The 10,738-nt window shown below is 48.3% G+C and overlaps 1 protein-coding gene across 1 annotated transcript; it reads left to right on the top strand.

Annotated features, from left to right (window-relative positions):
* Positions 1–9,515: 9,515 nt before the first annotated feature.
* LOC134215143 (brachyurin-like) lies at positions 9,516–10,350 on the top strand. Its single transcript, XM_062694394.1, has one exon. The coding sequence runs from the start codon at positions 9,541–9,543 to the stop codon at positions 10,345–10,347; it is 807 nt and encodes a 268-aa protein (XP_062550378.1). The 5' UTR covers positions 9,516–9,540; the 3' UTR covers positions 10,348–10,350.
* The last annotated feature ends 388 nt before the right edge of the window (positions 10,351–10,738 follow it).

Below are 10,738 nucleotides of genomic sequence, written 5' to 3' on the forward strand. Positions count from 1 at the left end.
ATGGCCTGTAAGGACCTGGGTCAGGTGAAAAGTGATTTCCCCATGGCGCCTCTTGACCCACGTACCTATCTCCGGTATCAACCTATGTGTCCATCTACCCTTAGTGGAACTGTCCCACGCACGCTGCCATTTGACCATTGAGGCCAACCTGTCAGTCCTACGGATGCCTCTCGTGCCGCGCATTTCGAAGCACTCTATGTCTTCACCGATAACCATGTCAATAGGCATTATACCGGTGATGACGCAAAGTGCATCGTGCAACACGGTACGGTACGCGCTCGCAACTCTTAGGCACATGAGCCTATACGTACTTTCTAACTTCGTTCTGTAGCAGTTAATACGCAGGGCCGTGCTCCAAGCTGGCCCCCCATACCTCAGTATGGACAGAGCAATGCTAGCCAGAAGCTTGCGCTTGCTGGCATAAACCGCAGAGCTATTGGACATCATCCAGGACAATGCCGCTATAGCTGTGGAGGCACGCTTGCTGGCGTAATTGACGTGGCTACCAAAGGTGAGCTTATCGTCGATCATTACCCCCAAGAGTTTGATGGAGCGTTCAGAGGTGACCGTGCAGTTGCCTGCCCTTATCACCGCTTGTTGCTCCAACTTTCGGTTGTTAACAACAACCACCTCAGTCTTGTGGTGAGCCAGTTCTAATTTCCTGGAACTCATCCACTCCTCCACAATTGCGATCGAGTGGGCTGCAGTCAATTCCACCTCTTCGATCGATTCGCCGTAGACCTCCAGCGTAATATCGTCAGCGAAGCCGACGATTGTCACGCCCACCGGGAACTTCAACCTCAAGACACCGTCGTACATAACGTTCCATAACACCGGACCCAGTATGGAACCTTGCGGAACCCCTGAGGTTATGTCAACGCACTTCCGACCCGCCTCCGTGTCGTATACCAGTACTCGATTCTGGAAGTAGCTTCCGAGAATCTTGTACAGGTTCTCGGGAATTTCAAGACGCAGGAGCGCATATGCAATAGCTGCCCAAATGGCACTATTGAAAGCATTCATCACGTCGAGAGTCACTACTGCACAATAGCGAACTCCCCTCCTCTTACGCCTGATAGCTACCTCCACGGATTTGGTAACCGACAAGATAGCGTCTACGGTTGACTTACCCCTTCGGAAGCTTAACTGGTTACTCGATAGACCATCCGCACCCTCCGTGCGTAACAACAACCTGTTGAGGATGATCTTCTCGAGCACCTTCCCTGCCGTATCAAGCAGGCATATTGGTCTATATGCCGACGGATCCCCCGGTGGTTTTCCCGCCTTTGGCAATAGGACCAAGCTCTGCCTTTTCCATGCTTCAGGGAAGACTCCCTCGTCCAGGCATCTCTTCATGACAGATCTGAACATCTCGGGAGCTTCAGCAATGGCCGCTTTGATGGCCAGGTTCGGAATACCTTCCGGTCCTGGCGCCTTACCTACACTAAGGGACTGTGCAATCCCCGTAAGTTCCGCCACAGTTACTCTTCCCTCGTCGGCCACCCTGGCCCCTGGCAGCTCCACAAAGGGAGGTCAGGGACTTGGGTCGTGACGTGGGAAGAGCCCCGCGATGATCCTCTCAGCATCTCTGGAGACCGCTCTGTAGGGGCCATCGCCCCACGTGTCTTGGCCATTACGACCCTATAGGTGTCACCCCATGGATTCGCGTTGGCACTTTGACACAGGCCCTCGAAGCAGGCTTTTTTGCTTGAACTAATCTCAGACTTCAGAGCGGCTCTAGCAGCCACGAACGTCACCCGTCGTTCAACACGCTCCTCTTCTGTGCGTGCTCGCTGAATCCGTCTCCTTGCCCGTAGGCAGGCACGGCGCAGGTTCGCAATTGCTCGAGTCCACCAGTAAGCCGGTGGCCTCCCATTCCTAGGGTGGACTTTCCTAGGTATGGTGGCATCGCATGCACGTGAGAGTACTGTTACCAGCTGCTCGCCGCTCAGACCGAGAGTATTGTGCTCGCGGCGGAGCGCTTCCTTAAACACCTCGTCGTCGAAGTATGATGTCTTCCACAAGTTAGCCGTCAAACAATCTAGCATTCGACCGAACTGCTCGATCGACCATCGAGGAGGCGCATAGCAGCTGCAGAAGAAGACCCCGTTGATTTTGGCAATGACGAAGCCCTCATGTGTCGAAGACACCAACTCTTGGACTGGGTATTTCCTCGTTGTCCATATCGCCGCCATTTTAGACCAATCGGTGACCCAATTACCGTTCCTGGCGGGTACCCGATAAGGATCTGCTATGATGGCGATATCCATCCCTCATTCAGCAACTGTCTGACACAGCAGTTGCTGGGCTGCATCACCGTGGTTCAGGTTTAGCTGCGTTACCTGCACTGTGATTTTGCAGCACGCTTAAACGCCGGGCACTTCGAACCCCCTATGGAGTGCTTGCTGTTCGCAGCTTTGCTGGAACAGATCAAACAGTTGGGAGGGTTCGTGTAGCATTGTGCCTTATGTCCCTCCAATCCGCAACGTCGACAAAACTTGCTTCTGTCAGGGCCTTTGCAGTCCCATTGCTTGTGCCCCGGTTCCAGGCACTTGAAGCAAACTTCGGGTTGCTTATATATGCCCACAGGGCATACCGACCACCCCACCTTGAACCAATGCTACCTGTGTCCCTGCCGGACCTTTCCGTAGCCGAACAGCTGCGGTGGACGCCTCCACTTCACACTGTCGCCGCAGTGCCGTGACAAGCTCTTCGGTGATCTCGTCCAGGTCTTTAACCCTTAGATTCACCTCCGTCGTGAGTGCCCTCACCTTGACCGTCTCGCCTAGGAATTCCTCCGCCAACTTCTTGTAGGCGGCGCCCTTTTGCGAGACGCCCCGCTTTAGCTCGAGGATCATCTCCCTCTTCCGGGTACGTCTTATTCGACGTACTTCGGCGCCGAGTTCACCGAGCTTGACGTCACTCCTCATCGCCTTCAAGACGTCCGAGTACTTAGCCTCGTCCGTTTTGATGACTAGGGCATCGCCCCTGGAGCGATTGGCGCCTACCCTAGACTTCTTGCTACCCTCATTCGCCTGGGCCTTCTTTTCGGCCCTTGACGTCTTCGGTTTCCTCTTGTTCTTGACCAGGGTCCAGGAAGCGTCATCCCCCTTTAATTCCCTGGTCTGGGGCGGCTGAGAGCTCTCAGCCTGCCGTAACCCCTTACCACCGTCTTTCCTGGGTGGACGAACCTTTCCAGGTCCTTCCTCTCCCGGTTTTGGAGGTACCTGGCCGGGGTTCTGCTTCCCAGCCCCACTACCCTTGTTCGGGGTAGTAACCCTCCGCGATTTGAAGTGGCCCCCAGGGAACTCATCCCCTGGAGACTGTCTTCCCAGTTTTTGTGTCTGCTCCGTTGGAGCAGTCACCCCCGACGTGCCCGCGAATACTTGAGCCTCAGTCTGGGTAGACTTTGGCACCACCGTCTTCGCAGGCACGCCCTCGGTCGATTCGACCTTGCCCAAATCCGCGAATTCTTGGGCCTCAGTCTGGGTAGACCTCGACTCCACAGATTTCACGGGTTCGCACTTGGCCGTTCCGACCGCCGTTTCCAGCTTGGCGTCCAACATCGACTTTCGAAGTTTCAGCAAGCTCCCCTTACTGATATTATGCTTCGATGACGCAAAGTCGATGATGGCGTCCAGCTGTTCCGTCGCCACCTCGAAGGCCGAAAGCCCATCGCGTTTGCGGTTCATCGCTTTTGCAAGCCATGGGGCGTCTATAACATCTACCGGCGGAGCCTGGGAGATGGTTAAGTGACCCACGCTGGTGCTGCGCACTGAGCTGCCGACTATTGTCTCTGGCCTGAACAACCCACCTCTTGCGAAGGGGTTGTCGCCTACACTACTACCACTAATTGAAGAATTGACTTGGTTTTCCATTTTGGTCCCACGAGTTGCTCGGGAAAAGAGGTCCGCCACGCCTGAGCCCAGCATGACGCGGTAAGGGACAATTACTGTGGAGGGTGCCCAGGTACCCCACAGGCTCCGTTAAAGGCCTAGCTTATTATTTCATCCCCCTGGCCATGCATCCCCTCGGCACGGGTCGCTTAACGCCTTGGGATTAGGGGTTAGGGACGATGGTCCCGTTGGTCGCACTCTAGCTGATGTCAGAAGGACAACAGTGCCCAGGCTGCACTACCAGCTAAGTACGCAACCCTTAGCTGGCGGTCAATTGTCATCGGAAGACCCGTGGAAGCGTGGAAGCGGACAATTTCTTACGAACGAGCGTGAGGCGATCCAAAGGTGGCAGTAGCACTACATAGAGCACCTGAATGGCGATGAGGCAAGAAACGACATACGTTTTCTTGCTCCGGATCTTCAGGAAATCCAGGAGGAGATGGCCCGGCTGAAAAATAACAAAGCCCCTGGGGTTGACCAACTACCATGAGAGTTATTTAAACATGGTGGTGATGCACTGGTTAGAGAGTTATACTGGGTGATTACCAAGATTTGGGAGGAGGGGGCTTATAGCTGCAGGAGTGGTTGGAAGAAGTCGTGGGCCGCATCTACAAAAAGGGCGCTAAGCTGGATTGTAGCAACTACTGTGCAATCACATTGCTGAACGCCGCCTACAAGGAAAACTCCCAAATTTCATGCCATCGGCTAACACCAATTGCATGAGAGTTCGTGTGGCAGTACCAGGCGGGATTCATAGGGGAACGCTCTACCACGGACAAGTTGTTCGCCATACGAAAAGATATTTTAGTTACTAGATAAAGATTGTCGCTTCGGTTCCCTTTGTTCTGCTGTCCGAAACATGTGTGGTACATACCTGTCAAATCGTATGGATTTTCCTTCTTTGACATTTAGCTCCCCTATCCTCGCCAGCAAAAGATGTTCCGGACAGCGACAACAGCGACAATCTTTATCTAGTAACTAAAATATCTTTTGCCATACGCCATACGAGCAATATTACGGCAACATCAGACTGAATAGGGAAGCAAAGCGGATCGTACTATAGTCATCAATACGTCGAAGACGAAGTACATGATAGGAAGAGGAGAGATGACGATGTAAGCCACTCACCATGAGTTCGCACGAGTGCCTTTACTCTGGTTTGTTTACTTAGAGACAACTAAGTTATTTGTGACGAGACGAACGCATAGAGAAAACAGAACTGCGCAATACAAATTATGTTCGACTAGAACCTGATGTCATATTAGAAATGTTTGACGAGAAAGGTTAGTCGTCAATAGAAAAGAAACCCTTTCCGCACGCGATGGTACATGAGCCAATCAAACCACCTTCTTACACTTACAAAAAACTCCGTATAATGCAGGGGAAATGTTCCGATCTCAATCTCACTGTACATATATCCATCTCATCGCTAAACAAAGAAATACGGCACCAAATTCGTCGCTTCTTTTTGTCAACATGCGTGCTTTTCATTCATTTATTTAGTTAACATCTAAACAGATAACACTGAATCAACAATTTGACGCCACAATACACGGTTCGAGGCCGCATCTCTCCATCCTCGGATACGCCCCACGCTCGCCAAGTCGTTCTGCACCTGGTCTGCCCATCTCGCTCGCTGCGCTCCACGCCGTCTCGTACCTGCCGGATCGGAAGCGAACACCATCTTTGCAGGGTTGCTGTCCGGCATTCTTGCAACATGTCCTGCCCATCGTACCCTTCCGGCTTTAGCTACCTTCTGGATACTGGGTTCGCCGTAGAGTTGGGCGAGCTCATGGTTCATTCTTCGCCGCCACACACCGTCTTCTTGCACACCGCCAAAGATGGTCCTAAGCACCCGTCTCTCGAATACTCCGAGTGCTTGCAAGTCCTCCTCGAGCATTGTCCATGTTTCATGTCCGTAGAGGACAACCGGTCTTATAAGCGTCTTGTAAATGACACATTTGGTGCGGTGGCGAATCTTTTTCGACCGCAGTTTCTTCTGGAGCCCGTAGTAGGCCCGACTTCCACTGATGATGCGCCTTCGTATTTCACGGCTAACGTTGTTGTCAGCCGTTAGCAAGGATCCGAGGTAGACGAATTCCTCGACCACCTCGAAGGTATCCCCGTCTACCGTAACACTGCTTCCCAGGTGGGCCCTGTCGCGCTCGGTTCCGCCCACAAGCATGTACTTTGTCTTTGACGCATTCACCACCAGTCCAACTTTTGTTGCTTCACGTTTCAGGCGGGTGTACAGTTCTGCCACCTTTGCAAATGTTCGGCCGACAATGTCCATGTCATCCGCGAAGCAAATAAATTGACTGGATCTATTGAAAATCGTACCCCGGCTGTTACACCCGGCTCTCCGCATGACACCTTCTAGCGCAATGTTGAACAACAGGCACGAAAGTCCATCACCTTGTCTTAGTCCCCGGTGCGATTCGAACGAACTGGAGTGTTCGCCCGAAATCTTCACACAGTTTTGCACACCATCCACCGTTGCTTTGATCAGTCTGGTAAGCTTCGCAGGGAAGCTGTTCTTGTCCATAATTTTCCATAGCTCTACGCGGTCTATACTGTCGTATGCCGCCTTGAAATCAACGAACAGATGGTGCGTTGGGACCTGGTATTCACGGCATTTTTGAAGGATTTGCCGTACAGTAAAGATCTGGTCCGTTGTCGAGCGGCCGTCAACGAAGCCGGCTTGATAACTTCCCACGAACTCGTGCATGCGTGCTTACTTCAGGAAAAAATCACAAAAATAATAATCAAACCAAATTCCTTTCCATTGCTTTGTTTTTGATGGGATGGAAATAGGAGCTATGAGATGAAGTGGCGAACCGTTCCCCTATATTCATGATTTTTGTACACATGGATTTTTGCAATGGGGGTAGCGAAATAGATTCCATATTTTCGACACATATATTCCATGCGCCCACCATGAGTGTTCACACATACTATCCATGTGGGTCATAGTATTCAGCACTTTTTCAGTTTTTGTTTTCGATTTTTAAAATAGTCAGAGGCTTCAAAACATATGGGTTCTTTGGGAAATTTGACCTCAGATAAGCCAAAGAATCGAGTGAGACAATAAAACGAAATACAATTTTTTAGCCCTTCCTAGAAAAAATTAGCCCCTAGGATTTGAAAAGCCAGTTAGTAATGGTATAAATTTTTAACATATAGCATAATGAAGTACAGTATACCCCCGCTGATCCGACAAATATATGGCCGGACTATCGGGGTTTCTCTCGTAAATCCGACTGTCAAATCCATACAAATGAACCAAAACAAAATCACAGCACAAATTTGAAAACTGACAGCATAATGTGTTTAAATGGGTGTTGATACTTTTTAATCCGGAAAATTTCGAATTAGCGAGATCCGGACTAACGAGTCGTCGGACTAGCGAGGTCCGGATAAGCGGGGGGATACTGTACTGAAAAAGTTTGTAGACGAAAGAGTTATTCCCTATATTCATCCTATCATAGTGAAATTAGTGGAAGACTTATGAGCTTGTTTCTTATTTCTGAGAAAGTTTCCCATTAGAACCCGAGAAGAGTACTCACCAGACTCCAAGAAAAATTTCTATCAGAATCCTAGAAGAATTCTCGTTGGAATCTCTGAAGAATTCCAAACTTTCGGTATCGTTGAGAGGTACCCTTGAGAATATGTGGCGGATACCCTTTATAATCCATGGAGGATTTGCTTCAGAATTCCTGCTTCGGAATTCATTGGCGTTTTGCCTCGGAATCCCTTAATGTTTTGCTTCCGAATCCCTCAACGAATTGCTTCGAAGTCCGTCGATGATTTGCTTCGGAATCTCTCAACGCCTTGCTTCAACATTCCTGGAGAATTCCCTTCGAAATCGCTGGAAGATTCTTTCCGGAATCGCTAGATCACTAGACAGATTGCTTCAGAATCCTTCAACAATTTGCTTCTACTTCCCTGGTACATTGCTTACAAAATCCCTGGAACATTCCCGTCGGAATTCCTGGAGGATTCCAATAGGAATTTTAGGAAGAAGATTTTCATTTGAATCTCTGCAACATTGCCGTCGGAATCAGGAATGTTCAAATTCCTGAAATATTTCAGTTGGAATTCCTGGAGGATGGGGGATCCCCTCATAGTAATGCTTGGAGAATTACCATCGGAATCTTTGAAAGAATGATGTATTTTTTTTTTCATTAGAGATAGATAGAATATGATCATGAAATAGAGATTTTTGTTTTAATAAATTGGTTCAGAGTTGCAGAATTACCATATGAATCGAGCCCTATACTTGATTTTTAGGGAGATGTTTATTAAATTTATAATAACGGACTATCGGGGCACCGTGAAACGGCGTGGGTGAAGGATACGATAGGCAGGGGATGTTGCAAGAATGCCGGTCAGCAAACCTGCATGGTGTTTACTTTCGATCCGGCAGATACAAGAAGGCGGGGGTGAGCTAGGTGAGCGGAGCAGGTTCAAAATGATTTGTCGAACGCAGGGGTTTAACCGAGGATGGAGTCAAATTGTTGATTCATTTAGATGTAAACTTAGTAACTTATTTAAATGAATGTCTATCGCCATACAAATTTCTAGCGGTTAACTTTATGCTGGTATTAGCGCATATACTTTAGTGCCTGGATTCCAGCAGCGGTGGGTAGAAACCAGCCATTGCTAGATCCATTGGTTAACATTGATGACAGAGGAAGCCCAACAACCTTACCGAACACCCCTCTTTGCCAGGATTAGTCATCAACGTCAATAAATCCAAATCTTTGGATTTGGCTACTCTTCACAGCTTTACAGTAGATGGGCAATTCGTGGAAAATGTGCAAAGCTGTCAATAACTGGTAACTAAATGGCGTCAGACGGCGGTATCAGGATCGACACAGATGCACGGATAGTCAATGCAAGGGCTACCTTAGCGAAGAAACGCTTGATAAAAAAGACGTTTACAGTCAACGCACAGAAGTCCTAATTTGTATTTCAACGTGAAATTGGTGCTGCTATATATGCTAGTGGAACATGGAGTGAGTTAGCGGAGAACACCTTTCGAACCTGGTGGCCCCATAAATTGATCTCTAACGGTGTTACCAGCGACCGATAGCTATTGGAATTCTGCAGCAAAAGTGGGGCTGCGTCAGCCATACCTTATGTTGAGCGGAAACGAATTCTGCAAACAAGCGTTAGATTGGAACCCAACAGGACATCGCAGTAGAGGCAGACCCTGAGGATCATGAGCTCTCACAGCAAAATAAAAGAAGTCGATTGAAATCTAACCTGGCAATACGTTAAGGCGATAGCAAGAAATCCCAGGATTCCAGACCTTTCAAGACCATTTGTACTGCTTGGGGTGTATGAGAAGCCTGAGTAAGTTTGTGAATAAATATTTGTGTCAAATTATGAATCACAATCAAACGCATATGACATCAAACATGTAATTAACCCTTGACGACAAAACGCCATCAATTTGTTTTCGCGATTTTGTGAGAGATATTGAAGAACCCTGGTCAGTTTCTATTGCTAGGGATTAATTTCGAAGTGGTTTACTTTGCTTTCAGTTTGTTCTCAAGTACCATTTCAAACTATAAAATCACCATGCTTAACTGTAACCTCATCAGTCACCTCTTCAAGCCCTTCTAAACTAGTAATCAGAATGCAGATTTTAGACGTATTATTAATTTTTGGTCTTGTGGCCTCGGTTGCTTGCTACGAATGCAAGTCGACCGGCAATACCAATGTAACTGCCAATGGTGAGCAGACGCGCAACGGCCAGTTTCCGCATCACGTATTGGTAGTGTCCACCTTCTCCGAGGGTAAGCGCTACTGCAGTGGAGCTTTGGTGAGCCGCAAACATGTCGTCACTGTTGCGCAGTGTGTGGAAGGATCCAGCAAAGTGGAAGTAACTCTTGGCGCCCAGTGCCTATTGGCTGATTCTTCAAGTAATAAATTCCGTTACACGTTTACTGCCTTGGAGCATTTCGTCAAGGAAGGATACAACAGCGATACGTTTGAAAACGATGTGGCTATCATTAGGTTTACCGATGAGGACGTTCGTTTGCCTCCGTGGATCAAACCGGTAGCCCTACCAACGGCCGATGAACAATACGTCCATGATGAGGTATACTCCAGCGGATATGGGCTGTTGAACTACCAAACCACCAACGCGGCCGATTATCTCGAATTTACGACATTGCGTGTGCTCAGCTACGAGCAGTGCCAGCAGGAATTTGAATTTGTTACTCCGGAAACCGGAAGATTCTGCGCCCAGCGAGATGAAGAAGAACCGAATTGTGTCAGTGATGTGGGAAGTCCGTTGGTGTTCAAGCGTGAGGGATACAAGCAGTATACCTTGCTGGGATTGACAAGCTTCGGACAGAAGTTCGCTTGTCAGTTCGGCAATGCTGGTGCTTTGCAGGAGGTTAGAAATCACGTTGAGTGGTTACAATCGTTTTTGGTGTAGGGTGACAAGTAGAATTTGTTTTAAGGAATAGGTACATTATTGAAGATTACAATAATATTTCTAATAAACATATTACCAATAAAACTCTAGTAAATTAAACATATTTCCCCTCTAAAATTTCATATTGAATGACAGCTATTTTGAATGAATTGCAGCCAATCATGCTTAACCTTTGACCTTTCCGTCCCTGACGTCTGTTTTTAAGGGCTTCCAAAAATCAAAACAGCTGTATAAAACCACATTTCTTGACTCCCATCGCCAAAAATTGCATTACATCCGGATGAATCCAGTAGAATATTACCAGTATGGTAAATTGGAAGAACCTTCTATGAAATTGTACATAACTCGACAACAGAAATGTAATTTGTATTGAGTGGAAATACATATTGGG

This window comes from Armigeres subalbatus, chromosome 2, assembly GCF_024139115.2.
Source record: "Armigeres subalbatus isolate Guangzhou_Male chromosome 2, GZ_Asu_2, whole genome shotgun sequence".
Lineage (NCBI taxonomy): Eukaryota > Metazoa > Arthropoda > Insecta > Diptera > Culicidae > Armigeres > Armigeres subalbatus.

Coding starts and splice junctions, on each gene's coding strand:
- LOC134215143 (XM_062694394.1), top strand. CDS start 9,541: ATGCAGATTTTAGACGTATTATTAATTTTTGGTCTTGTGGCCTCGGTT.